Genomic DNA, 27,789 nt, shown 5'->3' with positions numbered 1-27,789 from the left:
ATGTTGAAATATTGTATTTCAGTTCTATTAGTTTAGAGAATGATCTGGGAAGCAGCCAACATGATCGGAATGTTTTCTTTGCCGTTGTTTTCAGCCACCACGTGGACACTCCTTGTCCTGTGTTTCACTCTGCTGTTATTGTGAGTATTATTATTATTATTATGTATTACTGTAGGCCTACTGTCCTTCTTCTGCACTCACTTCAATTCTGAGGGAGGACAGAATCTGGAGGGTCTGGTGTTGCATATTACGCGCGTGTTCGGAATCAGCGCACTGAGCGCGAAATGTTTTAATGTAGTTTTTTTGATTGATTGATTGAAATATGTATTAACAGTTTGCAGAATTATAGTACATTTCAAGCACAAACTCAATACAAAGGCTGTTAACTGTGAGTGGACGACCCAATTAAGCATTACACTTGTTTACAAGAGGGTCCACCATGTTCAATTGGTAACAAGACAACTCACCCCTTTTGCCACTTTGGTGAGTCACCCCGAACGTCCGGACAACTCACCAGGGGTGAGATGTCTTCACTTTCGGCCACTTTCGGGGTGAGTTGTCTGACTGAATATGTAGCCTTTGAGCTCTTTTATATACTTTACTGAACTAGTGGTGACATAGTTCCTATTGGATATTGAAGTAGTCTATTTTCAGAACTTTACAACAACAACAACAATTTCTACAATAATATATAAGTATAATTAAGTCAAGGCATGATAGCACAATCACAATATAGGCTACAGATGTAAATATATTTATGACACAGTAAAATGTCGAAAATGAGTGCTATTCCCCTTTAAGTATGTCAAGGTCAAATTCATACATTTAATAAACCTTACAAATACAAACATTATTGTTTGTATGTAGGCTACCCAGTAGCCTACCCATATGATTAGATGAATGTGCAACATTGTTTCCATCTTCCAAGCATATTCCTGCCAAAATGGAGATCTTAAATTGTTGAAAATGTCTTTAAACCTCTGATTCCACTCATTTCCTTGTATAATCTGAATGATTTATCCCATTTATCCTTATAATCTAGATTAATTCAACCTTATCTTCCTGAATTAAAGTGTGTGTGTGTGTGTGTGTGTGTGTGTGTGTGTGTGTGTGTGTGTGTGTGTGTGTGTGTGTGTGTGTGTGTGTGTGTGTGTTTTAAACTTCTGAAGAAATGTGAACTGTGATTGATTGATCATGCGTCCGTTGGGAGTGCAGTCTAATTAGCAATTTTGTACAGCCGTGAGACTCTGCCTTTGAAGCGCAAACATTATCCACAAACGACCCCCCCCCCCCCCCCTCAATGCTGCATAGAGAGAGAGAGAGAGACGCTCTACTCCTTACTTACAAGTGTTTCACCGGATTTTACTGTTAAATAAATAAATAATTAGCCGTGACTGCGCACGTCTGTAGGAACCGATAGTTAGATCAGAAATTGCATTAGGCCTACTGTAATGGGTGCCATGGAAAGTACAGACAACTCACCCCGCAATGTCAGAAAGTGAAGACAACTCACCGGGGTGAGTTGTCTGGACTTTCGGGGTGAGCTGTCCGTACTTTCTCGCCCAACTCGCCCCAGCGGAAAGTACAGACAACTCACCCCAAAATGTCAGAAAGTGAAGACAACTCACCGGGGTGAGTTGTCCAGTATTCGTTCAATTCATCAAAACATTTAGAGACGTACAAATAGACACTTCTATATAGACAAAGAACAGAACAGGAATTCATCATAATGGAGGTAAAAAGGGAAAAGAAACATATACAGTGAGGGGAAAAAAGGGGGGGGGGGGGGGGGGGCGGTGGGGGGCATTCAGATTTTACGGGGGCCAGTTTCGAATTGCAGCCGTCCGTAGGTGCCCTTTGAGAGCGGTTTTGAAGGTTAACAGTTAATTTAGTATTTCCCTCCCTCTCTGAAATGTGAAATTATCTTGTATACAGATTTATTTGATTGTATAGTAGTCGATCTCTATACTCTACTATATGTAAAATCAACATGAGACAGAGACGGTGACTGCTTAATTAAGTTAATTTAGGACCTAGCAGTTAATTTTGTTTTATTAAACACATTTCTTCCATGTAGCCCATGTTTTGTAATGGCATCATCATGCTACCTATTATGCCTGTGGATATACAGAGTGAACTTAACAATGATAAATTCCTTGACTGCTTCAAAACCGCTCTCAAAGGGCACCTATGGACGGCTGCAATTCGAAACTGGCCCCCGTAAAAATCTGAATGACGTAGTGTGTGAACAGTTGCACCACTCAGTTCACACGGGTGTGATTTTTAATTATTTGTTCAGCCCAAAAATTGTGTTTATTGTCATGAGTTGTCACCTGCCGACTTGGCTTTGTACGAGGCTTAAAGGTCTTTAAAATAAAGACTTTTTGAAACGTAAGGAAAAATGAATGGGAAGTTCTGTTCTGGTCCTTTCGAAAGGGGGGCGGGCGGGCCTGCGACACTCTATACTTAATGAACTGGTGGGTGTGGCCACATAAAAACTTAATTTTAACACTTTTTATACACTTTCTTGAAAATAAATAATAATTTTGGATCCCCCCTTTTGTGTCTTCTAGATATAGTGTTTGGCCATATCGCTTTTTCAAAAAGCTGGGGATTCCAGGACCCATGCCCCTGCCTTTCATGGGAACTATGGGATACAACTTTGGAAAAGTAAGTGATTTGATCTCCTTCCGTCAACCGCCAGTCCTGGGTGTTGCAACAAAATCCAATCCAATCTACTTCATTTATTTACAAATGAGTGAAAAATAAAAACCAAATAGTTAGTTAGTTACTTTATTGACACAAATGTATAAAACATTGGGTCCAAACAATAATCAGAAAACCCATGAATAAGTTGCTGCCAGGTCTAGCCAACACCAACTGGCCTGACTCAGTGCCCTGCCAGCCTGACGCAGTGCCCTGCCAGCCTCATCCTTCTGACGCAGTGCCCTGCCAGCCTCTAGTTCTGGTTACCTGACGCAGTGCCCTGCCAGCCTCTAGTTCTGGTTACCTGACGCAGTGCCCTGCCAGCCTCATCCTTCTGGTTCTGGGTGCCTGACGCAGTGCCCTGCCAGCCTCATCCTTCTGGTTCTGGGTGCCTGACGCAGTGCCCTGCCAGCCTCATCCTTCTGGTTCTGCGTGCCTGACGCAGTGCCCTGCCAGCCTCATCCTTCTGGTTCTGGGTGCCTGACGCAGTGCCCTGCCAGCCTCATCCTTCTGGTTCTGCGTGCCTGACGCAGTGCCCTGCCAGCCTCATCCTTCTGGTTCTGGGTGCCTGACGCAGTGCCCTGCCAGCCTCATCCTTCTGGTTCTGGGTGCCTGACGCAGTGCCCTGCCAGCCTCATCCTTCTGGTTCTGGGTGCCTGACGCAGTGCCCTGCCAGCCTCATCCTTCTGGTTCTGGGTGCCTGACGCAGTGCCCTGCCAGCCTCATCCTTCTCTCTCTGACTTTGTCCGTGACCCGTGGTAGGTCCCCATAGAGGTCCACATTTCTGATGCGGTCCGTCCATGTGACACCTAGTGCCATTCGTAGCATTCTTGTGTAGACTCCATCCAGGGCTTTTTCCTGTTGTACTGTGAGGGTCCATGTCTCGGCCCCATACAGCAGTACTGACTCCACTGTGAGGGTCCATGTCTCGGCCCCATACAGCAGTACTGACTCCACTGTGAGGGTCCATGGCTCGGCCCCATACAGCAGTACTGACTCCACTGAGGGTCCATGTCTCGGCCCCATACAGCAGTACTGACTCCACTGAGGGTCCATGTCTCGGCCCCATACAGCAGTACTGACTCCACTGTGAGGGTCCATGACTCGGCCCCATACAGCAGTACTGACTCCACTGTGAGGGTCCATGTCTCGGCCCCATACAGCAGTACTGACTCCACTGTGAGGGTCCATGTCTCGGCCCCATACAGCAGTACTGACTCCACTGTGAGGGTCCATGTCTCGGCCCCATACAGCAGTACTGACTCCACTGAGGGTCCATGTCTCGGCCCCATACAGCAGTACTGACTCCACTGTGAGGGTCCATGGCTCGGCCCCATACAGCAGTACTGACTCCACTGTGAGGGTCCATGTCTCGGCCCCATACAGCAGTACTGACTCCACTGTGAGGGTCCATGTCTCGGCCCCATACAGCAGTACTGACTCCACTGTGAGGGTCCATGTCTCGGCCCCATACAGCAGTACTGACTCCACTGTGAGGGTCCATGGCTCGGCCCATTACAGCAGTACTGACTCCACTGTGAGGGTCCATGTCTCGGCCCCAAACAGCAGTACTGACTCCACTGTGAGGGTCCATGTCTCGGCCCCATACAGCAGTACTGACTCCACTGTGAGGGTCCATGTCTCGGCCCCATACAGCAGTACTGACTCCACTGTGAGGGTCCATGTCTCGGCACCATACAGCAGTACTGACTCCACTGCGAGGGTCCATGTCTCGGCCCCATACAGCAGTACTGACTCCACTGTGAGGGTCCATGTCTCGGCCCCATACAGCAGTACTGACTCCTCTGTGAGGGTCCATGTCTCGGCCCCATACAGCAGTACTGACTCCACTGTGAGGGTCCATGGCTCGGCCCCATACAGCAGTACTGACTCCACTGTGAGGGTCCATGTCTCGGCCCCATACAGCAGTACTGACTCCACTGTGAGGGTCCATGTCTCGGCCCCATACAGCAGTACTGACTCCCCTGTGAGGGTCCATGTCTCGGCCCCATACAGCAGTACTGACTCCACTGTGAGGGTCCATGTCTCGGCCCCATACAGCAGTACTGACTCCACTGTGAGGGTCCATGTCTCGGCCCCATACAGCAGTACTGACTCCACTGTGAGGGTCCATGTCTCGGCCCCATACAGCAGTACTGACTCCACTGTGAGGGTCCATGTCTCGGCCCCATACAGCAGTACTGACTCCACTGTGAGGGTTTGATTGATTGATTGAAGAATTTATTAACAGTTTGCAGAATTACAGTACATTTCAAGCACAAACTCAATACAAAGGCTGTTAACTGTGAGTGGACGACCCAATTAAGCATTACACTTGTTTCCAATAGGGTCCACCATGTTCAAATCGTCAAAACATTTAGAGACGTACAAATAGACACTTCTATAGACAGAACAGGAATTCATCATAAAGGAGGTAAAAAGGGAAAAGAAACATATACAGTGAGGGGGGAAAAAAGGGGTGGGCGGTGGGGGGGGATTCACGTTCAGCTCCGTTAATTTGTTTGTTGGGTCCATGTCTCGGCCCCATACAGCAGTTCTGACTCCACTGTGAGGGTCCATGTCTCGGCCCCATACAGCAGTACTGACTCCACTGTGAGGGTCCATGTCTCGGCCCCATACAGCAGTATCCTGTTCAGTTGAGGCCATGAATACAAACATATTCAATACATTAAAATATACAATACACAACACAAAATCCCTTTACAAAAGGAGCTTTCTATTGCTCCAAAAGTGACAGGCAGGCATGTAGCATACGCAAATTTCCTCTGTGCACACAAAGAGTGAGCTCAAATCAATACCCTCATGTCCATATTTCACTCTGGTATATCTTGTGTTAGGGGACACACCAGTATGTGCTGTTCGTTTTGTATACCAGTCTCACATTGCCAAATACACTGTTCAGGTGGTATGCGGCTCCATCTTCCCATTTCCACACACAGTCTATGAGCGGACAACAAAACCGTGTAAAGGTTATCCTCAAATAGTCCTCAATGTAAGGTGTACTGCTGGTGCTGGTATAGAGTGGGTGAATAAATAGGTCTGGGTTGATGGCTTGGTATGTCTCTTTGGATTTCAATTTATGAATCAATCATGTCCATTCGGTCACTCTCAATATGATCTTGTTTTCCCATTATCTCAGATAAATGAGAATACATGACTTGGTTCTCCTTCTTCAGTAATTGAAGAACATACCACAAGGGGTCATCAAGCATGCCATTCCGCTGCTGTATGTTTGTGAAGAACCTGGCTTGCTTTTCTCTCACCAAAGCTTGCACTGAAGGCAGTCCTGCTTCTAACAGGCAGGTTTAGTTAGGTGTAGTAACCCTCACCCCAAGTAGGGATTTCACTCCAGTCATGTAGAGTTTCAACAGACTTTAAGGGGATTTGTATCCAAGCCTCACACCCATACAATATAGCTGATGAGAAAGCAGCCTCAAAAAACGTTTTACACAGAATGGAGCATCATAGTTGGTGGACAGGAAGATAATCAGTTTGTTTAGGTGCTTTGTCTTCTCCTTTACATGTAGGGCAGGGTTAGGGGTTAAAAGCCAACGTAATTGCGACCAAAGCTCGCAGTAAACTATGGAATCGTGCGTTTTTTGTCCGTCAGTCACTCAAAATCCCCATACATGGGGAAAGCCCCCATATATTGTGCCCAGGTCTCATGACATCACTATGACATCATCAGGGATGTTTAGTACAACTCAGGGATCATAGTAAATGCGACCTGCTGTCGCATTTAAGCCCATATATGGAGATCCCTGATGTCATCAATATTAGTATATGGATACCTGTTCCATATGTCCTCATCCATCCTTCCTCTTCGATGTCTCCCTGTTGACTGATACCTGTCCATTTAAACTCTAGACGGGCCTGTTGACTGATACCTGTCCATTTAAACTCTAGACGGGCCTGTTGACTGATACCTGTCCATTTAAACTCTAGACGGGCCTGTTGACTGATACCTGTCCATTTAAACTCTAGACGGGCCTGTTGACTGATACCTGTCCATTTAAACTCTAGACGGGCCTGTTGACTGATACCTGTCCATTTAAACTCTAGACGGGCCTGTTGACTGATACCTGTCCATTTCAACTCTAGACGGGCCTGTTGACTGATACCTGACCATTTAAACTCTAGACGGGCCTGTTGACTGATACCTGTCCATTTAAACTCTAGACGGGCCTGTTGACTGATACCTGTCCATTTAAACTCTAGACGGGCCTGTTGACTGATACCTGTCCATTTAAACTCTAGACGGGCCTGTTGACTGATACCTGTCCATTTAAACTCTAGACGGGCCTGTTGACTGATACCTGTCCATTTCAACTCTAGACGGGCCTGTTGACTGATACCTGTCCATTTAAACTCTAGACAGGCCTGTTGACTGATACCTGTCCATTTCAACTCTAGACGGGCCTGTTGACTGATACCTGTCCATTTAAACTCTAGACGGGCCTGTTGACTGATACCTGTCCATTTAAACTCTAGACGGGCCTGTTGACTGTTACCTGTCCATTTAAACTCTAGACGGGCCTGTTGACTGATACCTGTCCATTTAAACTCTAGACGGGTCTGTTGACTGATACCTGTCCATTTCAACTCTAGACGGGCCTGCCCCAAAGTTATTTGTGCAGCCGCGCCCGGCAGCCGGCGAAAACTAGAGTTCTAGTCAGAAAAGTATGTCCCGGCCCTGCCTGTGCCCTCATCAAACCCTGTACACTCAAGACACGCTCCATATATGGCCAGTGCACGCTTCTCGCCCTCCTGTTTGTCTTTAGTTCAATGTTTGTTTTGTAAACACCATTGACAATGAAGGGAAAATGTACGTCAATAATGTGCCTCGTTACGTCATATTGTCTCTTTATTGTTAATGGCGTTTAATGTTTGTGTTTGCACCGTTTGTTTTACATCACCATTACATCACCTAATCAACATGAGTTAGACTTTAATATATTAGCGCCCCTCACTTCACACGGGTGTGATTTTTATTACTATTAAGTTCATGCAATGACCACAAATCAATTAGTATTCTATTCTGAACTCTCAACTATGCAGCTTGTAGATCAGCTATTTTGATTTTCACAATGTTTGCTTCTGTCTTATATTATTTGACCATTTGGCAAGTTTTTGAGTGGTGTAAACCACTCCTACAACTGGCTTTGTTAGTTTGTCTGTCTGTCTGTTCGTACCAAAAAATGAGCATGGTTGCTATGGTCACCCAGTTCACACAGGTGTGATTTCATTACGTCAGACATTACATCAGACCACAGCTGATCAGTCTATATAAGACCTTACACCACTCAGTTCACACGGGTGTGATTTTTACTGTATAGTTTGATTACTTTTAGTGCAGTCATTTCAGTAATTATTTTGTAGGTATATTAAAAAGGTCTTAAAAGTCCTTAAATTGTCTACTGTCAGCTGGGGATCCTGACCCACATGTTGTAGTAGCCTACTAATGTTACAATGTTTTGGTGACTTTTTCTTTCTTGACATTTCTGCATCCTGTGTCTAACCTGTCACAATGCTATTATTCCTGACATGTTGTAGAACGGCTTTGTGGGGTTTGACAACGACTGCTATAGAAAGTATGGCAACGTGTGGGGGTAAGTTGGCTATTATTATTCCCATGCTACAGCTTGTAATGGCGTTGTAATCCTCTGGTGCCTGGAATTTTGTTTCATGATGTACTTTTCAGTCATGGGTGGGTGGGATGGACATTGAGTTGTGTGACTGTCTAAATTCACAGAATGCCTGTAGTGGGAAAAGTGCTCAAATGTTTTACTTTAATATGTGAAAGTATCAATACTGCAATATAGAATTACTCTGTTACAACTAGTTGTAACAGAGTAATTCTATATTCTAACTGTACTGTAAATGTCCAGAATAGTACAAATTACAAAAGCATCAAAATGTAGTTGAAGTACCAAAAGTTAACTTACTCATACAGCTTGTCCCATTTCAAGTTTTCAAATGTATAAAAACCTTCAGATCTACAAGCTCAAAATGTGTCGCATTGCGACACAATGTGAGCTTGTAGATCGGCTATTTTCAAATTGCCGAAATGTATATAGGGCTGAAGTGGCTAATGTATGTTTTGTAATAATAATCAAAATCAACCACTGGTTCTGAATGGGTTAAGTTCACCTAGGGCAAAAAGGTATTTACGGTATTTGATCAAAATGTCATGAACATATTGTGGCTATGGCCGTTTTTAGCCCAAGGAGGGTTTTTTGTGCAAAACTAATGCTTGGAATGGATTCAGAATATATATGAACCTTTATTGAGAAAGGATATCCCCTTCATATATATTCTGAATCCATTCCAAGCATTAGTTTTGCACAAAAAACCCTCCTTGGGCTAAAAACGGCCATCTCGTTTTCGAGGGGGTCCAACAACATACAGCAAATACAGAGCAATACAATAGACAGAAACGTTACAACAAATACATACATTACAAAACAAAACAGAAAGCTCTCCTAAGCTGGCCGCTCCCACCCCACCCCCAGAATAAGGCATTTAATGCATCATGGTACTCATATAGTGGACATAGATCAAGAATCAGAAATCCAAAACAAACTGTTACAGATACTGTATGCACATGCAGTAAAATGCTTTAACGAGATAGATACATAATTACAAACACATGCATAGATGCATAGATGCATAGATGCATAGATGTCAAATTACAGTATATTTGCAGATTAGTATGTTAGAAACAAACTAAGGCATATCAGGAGCAGGAGCAGGGTATTTGAAGATAAGTAAGGATAGAGACTTTAAAGATATTGAAGGAGTTGATTGATCTAAGAGAACTGGGGAGTCATCCGGAGCTTTGTATTTGAAAGCACGTCGGCCGACTTCTTTCCTAATGTTGGAGGGGACAATGAGGTAAGGTCCTGATGTTGGAGGGGACAGTGAAGTAGGCATACTCTGTGTTCCTCAGATTATATGGTGAGCTAAAGGGATGCAGATACTGTTTTAGATACTCAGGGTATTTAAAATGAATACATTTCTGGGCCGTGGCTCAGCGGTCCAGGCACCTTGGCTGGTAATCCAGTCTGGCAGTGTGCCGCGGGTTCGACTCCCGATCCCGACGGCCTTTACTGCATGTCTTCCCCCCCATCTCTCTCCCCATTTCCTGTCAGCCTACTGTCTGTCCCTCCATAAAACAAATAATGAAATAAAGGTGAAAGCCACAAAAAAAAAAGATTTAACCAGTTGAGGGTCTCATACATAACACAGTGATGGGTCATATAAGGACACCTTAGTCTGAATCTGCAGAGGTTATTATACGTTGCATTAAGAGGATAGAGGTATGATGAGGTATGACGAGGATAGAGGAATGATGAAAACCCCCTAGTTTGACATGTCACATGCTACTTTAAAGGACCACTTTTCAACTTCTCTTCCTATAATTGGTCCTCAGTCCTCACTAATGTTCATGATAAAATACCACAATTTTTTCCTACTCAGTCTGTGTCTCATAGGAAGGCTGTGGGCAGTTCAGAAACCCGTCCACCAGTGACATCATCGATGGTGAATCCAAGCTAATAGAAACGGCAGGCTTTCTTTTCCTGAAAAGTTGCAATGCAAAAGTTGAAGCCATCGTTCTCACAATAATACAAATCTAAATATATTTAAAAACAAATCTTGTTTTAAAAAAAATCTGCCTAATGATGATGTCACTGGTGGACAGGTGTCCGAACTGCCCAAAGCCCTCCTATGAGACACAGACTGAGTAGGAAAAAATGGTGGTGCTTTATCATGAACATTAGTGAGGACCAATTATGTGAAGAGATACACTTCACAAGTGGTGAAGTGGTCCTTTAAAGCATCATGACATGTTGCTGTTTTTGCCTAATACAGGTTGTTAATGGTACTAGCCCTTAATACAGGTTGTTAATGGTACTAGCCCTTAATACAGGTTGTTAATGGTACTAGCCCTTAATACAGGTTGTTAATGGTACTAGCCCTTAATACAGGTTGTTAATGGTACTAGCCCTTAATACAGGTTGTTAATGGTACTAGCCCTTAATACAGGTTGTTAATGGTACTAGCCCTTAATACAGGTTGTTAATGGTACTCGCCCTTAATACAGGTTGTTAATGGTACTAGCCCTTAATACAGGTTGTTAATGGTACTAGCCCTTAATACAGGTTGTTAATGGTACTAGCCCTTAATACAGGTTGTTAATGGTACTAGCCCTTAATACAGGTTGTCCTTAATACAGGTTGTTAATTGTACTAGCCCTTAATACAGGTTGTTAATGGTACTAGCCCTTAATACAGGTTGTTAATGGTACTAGCCCTTAATACAGGTTGTTAATGGTACTAGCCCTTAATACAGGTTGTTAATGGTACTAGCCCTTAATACAGGTTGTTAATGGTACTAGCCCTTAATACAGGTTGTTAATGGTACTAGCCCTTAATACAGGTTGTTAATGGTACTAGCCCTTAATACAGGTTGTTAATGGTACTAGCCCTTAATACAGGTTGTTAATGGTACTAGCTCTTAATACAGGTTGTTAATGGTACTAGCCCTTAATACAGGTTGTTAATGGTACTAGCCCTTAATACAGGTTGTTAATGGTACTAGCCCTTAATACAGGTTGTTAATGGTACTAGCCCTTAATACAGGTTGTTAATGGTACTAGCCCTTAATACAGGTTGTCCTTAATACAGGTTGTTAATTGTACTAGCCCTTAATACAGGTTGTTAATGGTACTAGCCCTTAATACAGGTTGTTAATGGTACTAGCTCTTAATACAGGTTGTTAATTGTACTAGCCCTTAATACAGGTTGTTAATGGTACTAGCTCTTAATACAGGTTGTTAATGGTACTAGCCCTTAATACAGGTTGTTAATGGTACTAGCCCTTAATACAGGTTGTCCTTAATACAGGTTGTTAATGGTACTAGCCCTTAATACAGGTTGTTAATGGTACTAGCCCTTAATACAGGTTGTTAATGGTACTAGCCCTTAATACAGGTTGTCCTTAATACAGGTTGTTAATGGTACTAGCCCTTAATACAGGTTGTTAATGGTACTAGCCCTTAATACAGGTTGTTAATGGTACTAGCTCTTAATACAGGTTGTTAATGGTACTAGCTCTTAATACAGGTTGTTAATGGTACTAGCTCTTAATACAGGTTGTTAATGGTACTAGCCCTTAATACAGGTTGTTAATGGTACTAGCTCTTAATACAGGTTGTTAATGGTACTAGCCCTTAATACAGGTTGTTAATGGTACTAGCCCTTAATACAGGTTGTCCTTAATACAGGTTGTTAATGGTACTAGCCCTTAATACAGGTTGTTAATGGTACTAGCCCTTAATACAGGTTGTTAATGGTACTAGCTCTTAATACAGGTTGTTAATGGTACTAGCCCTTAATACAGGTTGTTAATGCTACTAGCTCTTAATACAGGTTGTTAATGGTACTAGCCCTTAATACAGGTTGTTAATGGTACTAGCCCTTAATACAGGTTGGTAATGGTACTAGCCCTTAATACAGGTTGTTAATGGTACTAGCTCTTAATACAGGTTGTTAATGGTACTAGCCCTTAATACAGGTTGTTAATGGTACTAGCTCTTAATACAGGTTGTTAATGGTACTAGCCCTTAATACAGGTTGTTAATGGTACTAGCCCTTAATACAGGTTGTTAATGGTACTAGCTCTTAATACAGGTTGTTAATGGTACTAGCCCTTAATACAGGTTGTTAATGGTACTAGCTCTTAATACAGGTTGTTAATGGTACTAGCCCTTAATACAGGTTGTTAATGGTACTAGCTCTTAATACAGGTTGTTAATGGTACTAGCCCTTAATACAGGTTGTTAATGGTACTAGCTCTTAATACAGGTTGTTAATGGTACTAGCCCTTAATACAGGTTGTTAATAGTACTAGCCCTTAATACAGGTTGTTAATGGTACTAGCCCTTAATACAGGTTGTTAATGGTACTAGCCCTTAATACAGGTTGTTAATAGTACTAGCCCTTAATACAGGTTGTTAATGGTACTAGCCCTTAATACAGGTTGTTAATGGTACTAGCTCTTAATACAGGTTGTTAATGGTACTAGCCCTTAATACAGGTTGTTAATGGAACTAGCCCTTAATACAGGTTGTCCTTAATACAGGTTGTTAATAGTACTAGCCCTTAATACAGGTTGTTAATGGTACTAGCCCTTAATACAGGTTGTTAATGGTACTAGCTCTTAATACAGGTTGTTAATGGTACTAGCCCTTAATACAGGTTGTTAATGGTACTAGCCCTTAATACAGGTTGTTAATGGTACTAGCTCCTAATACAGGTTGTTAATGGTACTAGCCCTTAATACAGGTTGTTAATGGTACTAGCTCTTAATACAGGTTGTTAATGGTACTAGCCCTTAATACAGGTTGTCCTTAATACAGGTTGTTAATGGTACTAGCCCTTAATACAGGTTGGTAATGGTACTAGCCCTTAATACAGGTTGTTAATGGTACTAGCCCTTAATACAGGTTGTTAATGGTACTAGCTCTTAATACAGGTTGTTAATGGTACTAGCCCTTAATACAGGTTGTTAATGGTACTAGCCCTTAATACAGGTTGTTAATGGTACTAGCTCCTAATACAGGTTGTTAATGGTACTAGCCCTTAATACAGGTTGTTAATGGTACTAGCTCTTAATACAGGTTGTTAATGGTACTAGCCCTTAATACAGGTTGTCCTTAATACAGGTTGTTAATGGTACTAGCCCTTAATACAGGTTGGTAATGGTACTAGCCCTTAATACAGGTTGTTAATGGTACTAGCCCTTAATACAGGTTGTTAATGGTACTAGCTCTTAATACAGGTTGTTAATGGTACTAGCCCTTAATACAGGTTGTTAATGGTACTAGCTCTTAATACAGGTTGTTAATGGTACTAGCCCTTAATACAGGTTGTTAATGGTACTAGCTCTTAATACAGGTTGTTAATGGTACTAGCCCTTAATACAGGTTGTTAATGGTACTAGCCCTTAATACAGGTTGTCCTTAATACAGGTTGTTAATGGTACTAGCCCTTAATACAGGTTGTTAATGGTACTAGCCCTTAATACAGGTTGCTAATGGTACTAGCCCTTAATACAGGTTGTTAATGTTACTAGCTCTTAATACAGGTTGTTAATGGTACTAGCCCTTAATACAGGTTGTTAATGGTACTAGCCCTTAATACAGGTTGTTAATGGTACTAGCCCTTAATACAGGTTGTTAATGGTACTAGCCCTTAATACAGGTTGTTAATGGTACTAGCCCTTAATACAGGTTGTTAATGGTACTAGCTCTTAATACAGGTTGTTAATGGTACTAGCCCTTAATACAGGTTGTTAATGGTACTAGCCCTTACTACAGGTTGTCCTTAATACAGGTTGTTAATGGTACTAGCCCTTAATACAGGTTGTTAATGGTACTAGCCCTTAATACAGGTTGTTAATGGTACTAGCCCTTAATACAGGTTGTTAATGGTACTAGCCCTTAATACAGGTTGTTAATGGTACTAGCCCTTAATACAGGTTGTTAATGGTACTAGCCCTTAATACAGGTTGTTAATGGTACTAACTAGCCCTAACCCGTTCTGAATATTATGAACACCAAATGATGTACAGTGTGGGTAATGCGATGTAATAGATCACATTACTGATTAATGATGTACAGTGTGGGTAATGCGATGTAATAGATCACATTACTGATTAATGATGTACAGTGTGGGTAATGCGATGTAATAGATCACATTACTGATTAATGATGTACAGTGTGGGTAATGCGATGTAATAGATCACATTACTGATTAATGATGTACAGTGTGGGTAATGCGATGTAATAGATCACATTACTGATTAATGATGTACAGTGTGGGTAATGCGATGTAATAGATCACATTACTGATTAATGATGTACAGTGTGGGTAATGCGATGTAATAGATCACATTACTGATTAATGATGTACAGTGTGGGTAATGCGATGTAATAGATCACATTACTGATTAATGATGTACAGTGTGGGTAATGCGATGTAATAGATCACATTACTGATTGGGAGGGAATTGTCCTGTTTGGGTGTTGTAGTGCAGCAGCTGCAGGTCCAGGCGTTGGTGGTGATGTGTAGCTGTCGATCGAAACGCCATGGATGGTCCAACGTGTACGGCAGTTCCGCAGTTGCTTTAGCCAAGCGTTGTTGTTTGGCGTGTGGCGTAAGATAGCCGAGGGATGTCTTGTTGTGCTTTGGCATGGCTTTGTAGTTTTGGCATGGCTTTGTAGTTTTGGCATGGCTTTGTAGTTTTGGCATGGCTTTGTAGTTTTGGCATGGCTTTGTAGTTTTCGGTGGTGGTAGGAAGAAGTGACTGTCCATCTCTGTGTTGTTGCGGACGGGGATGGAATGGTGTGTGTGTGTGTGTGTGTGTGTGTGTGTGTGTGTGTGTGTGTGTGTGTGTGTGTGTGTGTGTGTGTGTGTGTGTGTGTGTGTGTGTGTGTGTGTGTGTGTGTGTGTGTGTGTGTGTCTCTCACAGCGTGGGGCTGGAGGTGCGGTCACAGTGGTGGGGACGGCAAAGGGGATGTTGCACGGAAAACTGTGTCCCAATATTAATCTGTGTCCGTCCCAAAAACTGTGTGCCAATATTAATCTGTTGCTGTCCCAAAATGCATTTCAGTGGTGACACGTGATTTGCGGGGAGTTGGGTTTTCTTTGGACGCAAATTCATGTAATTAAGATGATTGTTAGAATGTTTGGCGTGTGCAATGCGCGGCAGATTGAGGTTGGAGGACAGGGCTGCACGGCGCTAGGTTCCGTGAGGCTGTCCGTGCGTTGTGGCGTTGTGAGGAGGCGCTCTAGGCGAGAGCTGTCTTGCTCTATGCTAGGGAAGGGACAGACTGACAGCGGTTCTTGAATTTAATAATGATAATGATGGTCACATATTATGCTAATTACTGAAATTGCTCAATGTGCAACCTTTAGCAACCAAGCTTAATCTTATCTTCTAAGCCTATAGACAACGTTTGAATCATAAAGGTTTATACTAACCAACATTTCTGGGTCTAACATGGGATTTATGGGGGCTTCCAGTTTCTTTCTTATATTATTTGACAATTTGGCCAATGTTTGACCAGTTTTTATAGTATAGTTTGTCGGTCCATTTTGATCCAGTAATGCAATTTTTTCTTGTCTTTATTTTTTTTCTTCTTTAAAAATAAATAAATAATAATTGTCACTTGTCCACGCCACAACAAAATACTTTTCTGTTTTCAAATTTCCTAAGCACTCAAATGATGTGATATCCTGGTTGTTCACGTGTAGGACATATGAAGGACGCAAACCGGTGTTGGTGGTGGCAGACCCTGAGATGCTTAAAACCATCATGGTGAAAGAATGTTACTCCGTGTTTACCAACCGCAGGGTGAGATGGCTACACAGTATCATTCATACAACACCTGCCAGTCACTATCATAGTCATACAACACCTGCCATTCACTATCATAGTCATACAACACCTCTGCCATTCACTATCATAGTCATACAACACCTGCCAGTCACTATGATAGTCATACAACACCTGCCATTCACTATCATAGTCATACAACACCTGCCATTCACTATCATAGTCATACAACACCTCTGCCATTCACTATCATAGTCATACAACACCTCTGCCATTCACTATCATAGTCATACAACACCTGCCATTCACTATCATAGTCATACAACACCTGCCAGTCACTATGATAGTCATACAACACCTGCCAGTCACTATCATAGTCATACAACACCTGCCATTCACTATCATAGTCATACAACACCTGCCATTCACTAGCATAGTCATACAACACCTGCCATGCACTATGATAGTCATACAACACCTCTGCCATTCACTATCATAGTCATACAACACCTGCCATTCACTATCATAGTCATACAACACCTGCCATTCACTATGATAGTCATACAACACCTGCCATTCACTATCATAGTCATACAACACCTGCCATTCACTATCATAGTCATACAACACCTGCCATTCACTATCATAGTCATACAACACCTGCCATTCACTATGATAGTCATACAACACCTGCCATTCACTATCATAGTCATACAACACATGCCATTCACTATCATAGTCATACAACACCTCTGCCATTCACTATCATAGTCATACAACACCTGCCAGTCACTATCATAGTCATACAACACCTGCCAGTCACTATCATAGTCATACAACACCTCTGCCATTCACTATCATAGTCATACAACACCTCCCATTCACTATCATAGTCATACAACACCTGCCAGTCACTATCATAGTCATACAACACCTGCCATTCACTATCATAGTCATACAACACCTGCCATTCACTATCATAGTCATACAACAGCTGCCATTCACTATCATAGTCATACAATACCTGCCAGTCACTATGATAGTCATACAACACCTGCCATTCACTATCATAGTCATACAACACCTGCCAGTCACTATGATAGTCATACAACACCTGCCAGTCACTATGATAGTCATACAACACCTGCCATTCACTATCATAGTCATACAACACCTGCCATTCACTATCATAGTCATACAACACCTGCCATTCACTATCATAGTCATACAACACCTGCCATTCACTATCATAGTCATACAACACCTGCCATTCACTATCATAGTCATACAACACCTGCCAGTCACATGTTATTTGACACCAGGGATTATATCGGGGCGACTGTGGCTCAAGAGGTAGAGCAGGTCGTTCAATGATCCATGGGTCGGCGGTTCGAATCCCGGCTCCTCCTGTCTACATGTCGACGTGTCCTTGGGCAAGACACTGAACCCCAAATTGCTCCCGATGTGCTGGTTGGTACCTTGCATGGCTTCCGCCGCCATAGGTGTATGAATGTATGTGTGAATGGGTGAATGTAATGCACAATCTATGTAAAGCGCCTTGGATAAAGGCGCTATATAAATGCACCATTTACCATTTACCATATCGTCTCTGTCAGGTGGAAACCTCATTATGTCCAAAACTGTTAACCCCTTTTGGCGTTTTAAATATTATGTTATAATTTAGCTATTGAAAAATAGCAGATCTACAAGCTCATAGCGCGCCACCGAGTGGCGCGCTACGAGCTTGTAGGTCTGCTATTTTTGAAAAAATCATGAAAATGTGGCCCAAATGTTTGAATATATTCTTTCAGACATTTGTAGAATCGTTCCCAGGTCTAAATGGGTTTAATTAACCAGATAATGCTATCGGCTACCCGGCTGGGAAACGAAGCATTACTGACGTCCCTAGTGCTAATCAGAGTACACTGGTGTTCACAGGAAATGGATGAAGACTTTCTGGGGCCTATGGCGGACGGATTGACAGCAGCTAAAGATGAAAGGTGGAAGAGAATCCGCAGTACTATATCTCCATCTTTCACTAGTGGAAGGTTGAGGCAGGTAAATGACTCAGTGGAGTGGCCTGTGTCAATGATCATTCACACATTGACTAATCCTACATAATTCTTGCATCACATTTAGGTTGGCTGTTAAGTTTCAGTGGTGAGTGTCAACTGTCAAGTGAACTCTAGCCCAAACAGAATGCATTGGGGAAATGCTAATCACATTTTCATCCAATGGAACAATATGTTCATGTAAAAAATTGGCATTTTCCCTTTTTAACACAGCTATTTGTGTAATATACAAGACATTTTGATCAAATACCGTAAATCCTTTTTTGCCCTAGGTGAACTTAAGTTAGGTATAGAGCACCTAAGTCTGACGTTTACACATCCTACCTGGTTCCCGTTTTCTGTGTTCGAAAAATAAACAAATGTTCTCGTCGGTTCCACTCATATGGATATGAATAATCAACTGACGCAGAAAAAACGCTAATGTTATTTTACATTTTGCCAGAAACGGACTGCATGAAATATGAGTGAGTGACTATCGTAAGCGATACAGAGCCACCTCCCCGACAATATCGCCGGGACAGTTTGTGTGTATTTTTTGGGACCACAATTCTTCTTGTTGTTCTCCATAGTGAAATTACTTCCGCATCCCAGGGGATGAGCGAGTGAAGTCAGGACTTCGGTACTATTAGGTGATAATGTTGTGCTGTTTTGTCAGCTGCTGTATCTTACTTACAGGGTTATACGGAACCTGGCAGATACATGATAGTGATGATGACGATACATGGCCCACATCTCTCTGTGTGAGATACACGATACATGGCCCACATCTCTCTGTGTGAGATACACCATACATGGCCCACATCTCTCTGTGTGAGATACACCATACATGGCCCACATCTCTCTGTGTGAGATACACGATACATGGCCCACATCTCTCTGTGTGAGATACACCATACATGGCCCACATCTCTCTGTATGAGATACACCATACATGGCCCACATCTCTCTGTATGAGATACACCATACATGGCCCACACTTGTACTAATGGTTTGTTATTTGGTTTTCCTTTCGTGAAGGTGTTCCCTATTGTCCAGCAGCATGCAGACAGACTCACTGAGACTCTGGGGAAAAGCAATTTGGAGGAATCTGTTGACATTAAAACGTATGTTTTCAAGCAGTATAGCCTCCAAGTGCACCCAATCACCTTGTGTATAGGGTTGTCAGTTGTCATGATCATAATATTTTTCTTGGTGATTCAAATAATTTGCGATTAATGATTTAATTGTATTTTTGGCACTGAACATTAATAGGCTAGATGGCAGATATGACAAATAACTTAAATATACAAGAAATGACTGACATATAATATTAAATAATTGTATACTATCAAAATAAAATTAGATTTTTTGAATATTTTGTCAACATGGAAACGATTATGATTATGCAAAATAGTTGCGATTACCGGTATCTCAAATAATTGAATAAATTGTGACAGGCCCCCAGTTGTTGTGTTGTAACAAATTGACTGGAACCTATTCTCTCGATCCCTCAAAGAAACCTATTTTTTGTCTTTTTTAAAATTTCCTTTCTGTTTTTGTTTTTGTAGTATGTGGTTTGTTGTCGAAGCGAGAACGCAGTGTCCGTGACTTCTACTGCCTCTCTCTGTGTGTGTGTGTGTGTGTGTGTGTGTGTGTGTGTGTGTGTGTGTGTGTGTGTGTGTGTGTGTGTGTGTGTGTGTGTGTGTGTGTGTGTGTGTGTGTGTGTGTGTGTGTGTACCTCTGTCTTTTGTCTCATGTCATGCTGATGTTATGTCTCGGGGAAACCCTGTTTTGTGTCAGGTTTGTGGCGCCCTACAGTTTAGATGTTGTGACCAGCGCATCGTTCGGTGTGGATACCAACTCCATCAACAACCCAGATGACCCTCTCGTCAGTCACGTCAAGACAATTGTGTCTGGAGGCGGGAGACTATGGCTCTTTTTTCTCATGAGTATGTTGTGTGTGTGTGTGTGTGCGCGTGTGTGTGTGTGTGTGTGTGTGTGTGTGTGTGTGTGTGTGTGTGTGTGTGTGTGTGTGTGTGTGTGTGTGTGTGTGTTTCACAGTTCTACTATGAGAGTGAATGAAATCTCTAAATACATGGCCTCAATCGCAGGACAAAGGCGAACGCTAAGATGCTGATAACCAATTATTTCTCTTTTCAGTGTTTCTCCCCTTTGCAAAGCACATCTTTAGGCTGCTGGGCGTGTCCCTCTTCCCCAGAGACAGTGTGGACTTCTGCTTTAATACCATCAAGAGGTTTAAAGGAGAGCATCACACGGATAACTCCGTAAGCCTCATTCAGTTACTTCATTGTGGATAAATGGGTAAAAAATGACTCAGAAAGTTTTACTTATTCATCAGAGCTGGATAGCAAAAAGATGTAGTTTCCACCTTGCACAGCTGGCACAATCTGATGAGGTAAGGTTTATTATAGATAGGAATGGTAGTGCGGGGGCCGGGCAGCAGTATCTCAGGAGGTAGAGCGGTCGCTTGGGAAGCGGAAGGTTCCCAGCTTGATCCTGGGCTCCCCCAAAGTTAAGGTTCATACATAGTCTGGATTTTGGTTGGTGAGGTGACCACCGAACTACAACATGACGTCACGAGCCGCGGTGAAGAGCAAACCACCGCCACCGCTCCAGCCCTTCTCTCTGTTTTTACTCACCACCGCTCAACGTTATTTCAGCTATCTGTGTATGAATGTGTGTGAATGTGTGTGTGAATGTGTGTGTGAATGTGTGTGTGAATGTGTGTGTGAATGGGTGAAAGGAATGCATGTAAAGCGCCTTGGATAAAGGCGCTATATATAATGCACCATTTTAGTGCATGCACGTCCAAGTGTAGCACAAACACATGATAAACTAGAAAAAGTGCCCTTCTGGGCACAGGTCTCCACCAGGAGGATAGGACTGTGTGAGATGTTTGGCAAAATGTTTAGGAGTAATATAAACATTTTTTGTTTGTTTGTTTTTTGCAACAATGTTCTTTTGTTGAGGAAATGCAGAGCCAGATCACTCATAGCATCTCTGAGGATAGAATTCTGGATGAGCAGGACATGTGCAGCATTTTGAACAAAACGGGCCACTCCTGAAAACTTTGGAAGGCAATGTTATCCAATCAGTGTAGAATCTGAGAAATCCAACAGACTCGTCTTGATCACATGACTACAGAGATCATGTGTACCGATTTGCGTGAGATTTGGATGAAATCTGTGCGACTAACATAAGCAATGTGTTTTGCAGAAATCGGCCTCATGGTGGCGCTGTAACCGGTAGATGTGGAGGGATGCAGAGACAATGTTTTTCCATGGCCTCTAGGGAGTGCGCATACATAAGTTGTATACAGATCGATGCAGTTATAGGTAAAAACAGGAATTGGCCTGTTATAGCGCCACCATGAGGCTGATTTGGAAAAGAATGAGTGGCATGTCGTCCTCGGCCTAGTGGAAATGTGCGTGTATAATTTCACGGAAATTGCACACTGTGTTTGTGATTTGCGACATTTTGTTCGAAACGGACCAGTCATGTGAGCTTTGGAAGCCAATCTTAGCCAATCAGGATGGAAGATGGGAAATGGTGCAGATCCGTGTTGATCACATGACTATGAAGATAGTGTATACCGAATTGTGTGATGTATGGATAAAATGTGTACGAGTAATGTACAGAAATGTGTTTTGCCTAAATCGGCCTCATGGTGGCGCTATAACAGGCCGTTGAAGAACATTTGGGGCAGAGGTTCGTTGCTGGCATCCAGGGAGTGTGTGCAAAGTTTGGCATGGATCGGGCCAACGGTGCCGGGGATTAGCTGGTAACGGACGGACGGAAGGAAGGAAGGACACACACACACACACACACACACACACACACACACACACACACACACACACACACACACACACACACACACACACACACACACACACACACACACACAGACGGAGTGCAAAACATACTCTCTCTCCATGCCTTCGGCCTGGTGGAGACAATCATAAATATAAAAACAAAGTGCGCTCCAGGGGTGTAACCAACTACCACGCGGTGGCATTTAGGGACCACCCCTGTTGCGTTGGGGCGCGGTGGCATTTAGGGACCACCCCTGTTGCGTTGGGGCCCGGTGACATTTAGGGACCACCCCTGTTGCGTTGGGGCCTGGTGACATTTAGGGACCACCCCTGTTGCGTTGGGGCCTGGTGACATTTAGGGACCACCCCTGTTGCGTTGGGGCGCGGTGACATTTAGGGACCACCCCTGTTGCGTTGGGGCCTGGTGACATTTAGGGACCACCCCTGTTGCGTTGGGGCCCGGTGACATTTAGGGACCACCCCTGTTGCGTTGGGGCCCGGTGACATTTAGGGACCACCCCTGTTGCGTTGGGGCCTGGTGACATTTAGGGACCACCCCTGTTGCGTTGGGGCCCGGTGACATTTAGGGACCACCCTTGTTGCGTTGGGGCGCGGTGGCATTTAGGGACCACCCCTGTTGCGTTGGGGCCTGGTGACATTTAGGGACCACCCCTGTTGCGTTGGGGCCCGGTGACATTTAGGGACCACCCCTGTTGCGTTGGGGCGCGGTGACATTTAGGGACCACCCCTGTTGCGTTGGGGCCCGTGACATTTAGGGACCACCCCTGTTGCGTTGGGGCACGGTGACATTTAGGGACCACCCCTGTTGCGTTGGGGCGTGGTGACATTTAGGGACCACCCCTGTTGCGTTGGGGCGCGGTGACATTTAGGGACCACCCCTGTTGCGTTGGGGCCCGGTGACATTTAGGGACAACCCCTGTTGCGTTGGGGCCTGGTGACATTTAGGGACCACCCCTGACCACACCACTGTTCCCCTCCCACTGTTTATTACAAGGTCCAACATTTCGATAATGTCATCTTTGTTTATGATGTATTACCATGTTTTTGTTCTTGCTTACTGTAAGTCGCTCTGGATTAAGATCGTCTGCTAAATGCCTAAATTATAAATTCTCATCTTGCATCAGGTGAAGGTCCAGGCGTGATCACAAAGTTGAACTTAGCAATAAACAGTTGGAGTAGTGGTGGAAGAAGTACTAACATGTTTTACTGAAGTTAAAGTATCAATATCACAATGCAGAAATAGTCTGTTACAAGTAAAAGGGATTTGGTGGAGTAGAAGTAAAAGTATTGAAAATTGGAAATACTCCACTAAAGTAACAATACCTCAACTATACTTGAGTAAAAGTACTTAGTTACTTTACAGAATATTGGCAGTGTTCTCCTCATAGACTGTATGTATCAGGTTAAAAAGATAATCATATACAAATCATATACAATGAGCTACTACATTTTTTGGATGTAACATTTATTTGTTGTCCAGAGTCGAGACTTCCTACAGCTGATGATTCAGAACGAGATATCAGAGACGACGCTGAAGAATGATCAGCCAAGCAAAGGTATGATGGTATATTTATCAATTACACTGTGTGTGTGTGTGTGTGTGTGTGTGTGTGTGACTGTGTGTGTGTGTGTGTGTGTGTGTGTGTGTGTGTGTGTGTGTGTGTGTGTGTGTGTGTGTGTGTGTGTGTGTGTGTGTGTGAGACGTGCGTGTGAGACGTGCGTGTGTGAGACGTGCGTGTGTGTGTGTGTGTGTGTGTGTGTGTGTGTGTGTGTGTGTGTGTGTGTGTTCTTTTACGATTTAGTCTTGCTTTATTATTATTTTTGCTACAGGACTGACTGAACCAGAGATCCTCTCCCAGTCATTTATTTTCATCCTGGGCGGTTATGAGACCACCAGCGCCACTCTGAGCTTCATCCTTTATAACCTGGCAACCAACCCTGATGTGCTGCGCACGTTGCAGGAAGAAATAGATTCCAGTTTCCCGAAAGATGTAATTAAATGTTATGTTGTGAAATATTTTACATTAAGGTAACTGAATTGTGTCACACCAGTTGAAACACAAGTCTTTGACTACACAACACAGGGAGGTTAGTTAAACACAGGGAGGTTAGTTAACACAACACAGGGAGGTTAGTTAACACAACACAGGGAGGTTAGTTAAACACAGGGAGGTTAGTTAACACAACACAGGGAGGTTAGTTAAACACAGGGAGGTTAGTTAAACACAGGGAGGTTAGTTAAACACAGGGAGGTTAGTTCACACAACACAGGGAGGTTAGTTAAACACAGGGAGGTTAGTTAAACACAGGGAGGTTAGTTAAACACAGGGAGGTTAGTTAAACACAGGGAGGTTAGTTAACACAACACAGGGAGGTTAGTTAAACACAGGGAGGTTAGTTAACACAACACAGGGAGGTTAGTTAAACACAGGGAGGTTAGTTAACACAACACAGGGAGGTTAGTTAAACACAGGGAGGTTAGTTAACACAACACAGGGAGGTTAGTTAAACACAGGGAGGTTAGTTAAACACAGGGAGGTTAGTTAAACACAGGGAGGTTAGTTAACACAACACAGGGAGGTTAGTTAAACACAGGGAGGTTAGTTAAAGGTTAACTAACTAGCCTGAAAGTACCTGACTTTTCTTGGCATAGAGGGGCGGATCAAACTAGTGCTGGAAACGGACGCCGCCTCCCTATTGGTTCACCAACCTATGTGCGCGCCTAACCCTAACTAACCCCTAACCCCTAACCCTAACTAACCCCTAACCCTAACTAACCCCTAACTAACCCCTAACCCCTAACTAACCCCTAACCCCTAACCCTAACTAACCCCTAACCCCTAACCCTAACTAACCCCTAACCCCTAACCCCTAACCCCTAACCCTAACTAACCCCTAACCCCTAACCCTAACTAACCCCTAACCCTAACTAACCCCTAACCCCTAACCCCTAACCCCTAACCCTAACTAACCCCTAACCCTAACTAACCCCTAACCCCTAACCCTAACTAACCCCAAGCTCGACTGGCAGAGCTGTTCGACGAATTATACCCTTCCTGCACCCAGGAGTCAGCCCAGCTCCTAATCCAGACAACAGTCTTGTCAAAACTTGACTATTGTAACTCCCTCCTTACTGGCCTACCGGCATGTTGTAACTCCCTCCTTACTGGCCTACCGGCATGTTGTAACTCCCTCCTTACTGGCCTACCGGCATGTTGTAACTCCTTCCTTACTGGCCTACCGGCATGTTGTAACTCCCTCCTTACTGGCCTACCGGCATGCACAATTAAGCCTCTCCAATTGATCCAAAATGCCGCAGCTCGCTTGGTCTTCAACCAGCCAAAATTCTCACATGTCTTCCCGCTTCTCCGCTCCCTCCATTGGCTCCCGGTCGCTGCCCGCACAGAATACAAAACTCTGATGCTGACATTCAAAGCAACCAAAGGCATGGCTCCCCCATATCTTACACGTCTGATCGAACCCTACAAACCCTCCCGCGCACTCAGATCAGCCAACGCAGGGAAGCTGGAAGTACCTTCACTAAAAACGCCGGGACAACGCTCCACACGTCCCAAACTCTTCTCCCTTCTGGCTCCAAAACTGTGGAATGCACTTCCCATTACAATCAGAACTGCAGCCTCACTCCCAATCTTTGGCCGTAGTCTGAAAACCCACCTCTTCAGACTCCATCTTGGCCCGTTGCTGTAGCACTCTCCGGCCTAGCCCAACGACCTTACAGGCCAATAAAAGGATCAACTTGTGTAACTTAGAATTTTATGTAGACAAATATATATACATAGTTTCATTATATAGATATATTCCACTGTTATGTTCGTAGCTTACGTATGATTCACAATAACTAGTCTTTATGTATATGATGTATCACCATGTTTTTGTTCTTGCTTAATGTAAATCGCTCTGGATTAAGAGCCTAAATTGCCTAAATTGTAAATTGTTGTGGCCGGGTCTTGTCTGGGTCACTACACATGCATCTTGAAAAGAAGAAATGTTTTTCCCTATTTGTCAACTCTAAAGAACTGGTAACTGTTGAGTTATGGGACAAAGAAACATCACTTGTATTGTTAACTGACAGGAGGGTGAGAAGATTGAATTTAATTTCTGGGTGCAACTAATATCCTTTTTATTTGCATTTCTGCCGGTGCCCGGTTCACAGCGCATGATAAAAGCTGTCAATGGCATTAATGTATGCATTTCAAGAACAAAGTTCACTCTATATTTCACATGCATACAGTAGCCTACACATGTCATAGCATCCTGTCTGCTCATTTATGTTCTCAAATCGTACCTTTTGTTTCCAGGCTCCTGTTTCATACGAGGGTGTGATGGACCTACAGTACATGGATCAGGTCATTAATGAGTCTATGCGCTTGATGCCCACCGCCCCTCGGTGCCCCTTGATGCCCACCGCCCCTCGGTGCCCCTTGATGCCCACCGCCCCTCGATGCCCGCCCCTCAATGCCCCTCGCCCCTCGGTGCCCACCGCCCCTCGATGCCCCTCGATGCCCACCGCCCCTCGGCTGGAGAGGATGTGCAAAGCCACCGTCCAAGTCAACGGCTTCACCATCCCTGAGAACACCATGGTGGCGATCCCTGTGTTCGTTTTGCACAAGGACCCACAGTACTGGAACGACCCTGAGCTCTTCCAACCAGAAAGGTATCAGCAGGATTCAGCATGCAGTTGTTTTGGCTTCGCCAGCGGTGGAAAACGTTACTACGTTTATTTAGGCCTGACGTCGAAATACAAAAAAAAAGTCTTCTGAAAGAATATTATATTCAAAGATTTGTGCCACATTTTCACGATTTTTCAAAAATAGCAGACCTACAAGCTCGTAGGAGATTAGTAATTGATACACAAGTTACACCTTTTGGGTGTACCTACTAAAACATTACTCAATAAAATACTATTCAGTGTTGACAGTTTTGTATGTTTGCCTTTTTGCATTTGCAGGTTCAGTAAAGACAACAAGCACAGTATAAACCCATACGTCTACATGCCGTTTGGACTCGGTCCTCGTAACTGTGTGGGGATGCGTTTTGCTGTCCTGACCATGAAGATGGTGCTTGTATGTCTCCTGCAGACTTACAGTGTGGAGACCTGCAGAGACACAATAGTGAGCTTGGCACTCAAATGGCACTCAAATGGCACTCAAATGGCACTCAAATCATTTGAGTGCCATTTGAGTCAAATGGCACTCAAATGGCACTCAAATGGCACTCAAATGCACATTTCATACAGTTGTACCACACATAGGGCTTAGAGAGCATTGGTTCTCGATGGGGGGGAGGGGGAGGGTGGTATCAGCTAAAGTAGTTAATATAGTGTCACAATCACTTTAACCATCATTTATACTTTGAAAAATACAAGCTCATAGCGCGTCAGTTCGTGACTGTGTTTGTAATATTCTTAACACAAATCCTCTCTTCCTGGGTCCCTGCCATAAAACTTAGACTTAGAGTATGCAGGGTTTTAGTAAGAATGACTGTCATACCGACTGTCATACCTACTGATTTCACTAAAGTGAAACCAAACCAACTAGTGTAAGAATGTGTTTGGAATGAAGACAGAGATACTCTTCTGGGTTCTGATTCTAACTCCATGTTCTTCTTTCAGGTTCCTTTGGAGTTTAGCCCTCTGTACCGGCCAGTTAAGCCAATCCAACTGAAGTTTGTACCGAGAAACGGTAACTATAAGGAGAAGCAGTAAACATCCTCAGGGCATCTACAGATATTCT

The 27,789-nt window shown here is 43.5% G+C and overlaps 1 protein-coding gene across 1 annotated transcript; it reads left to right on the top strand.

Moving 5' to 3' along the window:
- The first annotated feature begins 3 nt into the window (after positions 1 to 3).
- On the top strand, positions 4 to 27,789 carry LOC306932949 (cytochrome P450 3A56-like). The gene is made up of 13 exons (XM_079514921.1): positions 4 to 140; positions 2,574 to 2,670; positions 8,281 to 8,336; positions 16,047 to 16,146; positions 18,067 to 18,186; positions 19,218 to 19,303; positions 19,980 to 20,128; positions 20,340 to 20,464; positions 23,517 to 23,592; positions 23,867 to 24,027; positions 26,356 to 26,711; positions 27,006 to 27,168; positions 27,669 to 27,789. Exons 1-13 carry the CDS (start codon positions 40 to 42, stop codon positions 27,759 to 27,761), a joined length of 1,683 nt encoding a protein of 560 aa, XP_079371047.1. The 5' UTR covers positions 4 to 39; the 3' UTR covers positions 27,762 to 27,789.

This window comes from Electrona antarctica (assembly GCF_951216825.1).
Source record: "Electrona antarctica genome assembly, chromosome: 11".
Taxonomy (NCBI): Eukaryota; Metazoa; Chordata; class Actinopteri; order Myctophiformes; family Myctophidae; genus Electrona; species Electrona antarctica.
The sequence above is the reverse complement of the archived record's forward strand: the minus strand, read 5'-3'. Positions and strand labels throughout refer to the sequence as shown.

Excerpts from the sequence above, each read along its gene's own strand:
- LOC306932949 (XM_079514921.1), top strand. The coding sequence starts at position 40 with ATGATCTGGGAAGCAGCCAACATGATCGGAATGTTTTCTTTGCCGTTG. Across the intron at positions 8,337-16,046 it reads AAGTATGGCAACGTGTGGGG|GACATATGAAGGACGCAAAC; the intron begins GTAAGTTGGCTA and ends GTTCACGTGTAG. Across the intron at positions 19,304-19,979 it reads GAATCTGTTGACATTAAAAC|GTTTGTGGCGCCCTACAGTT; the intron begins GTATGTTTTCAA and ends GTTTTGTGTCAG.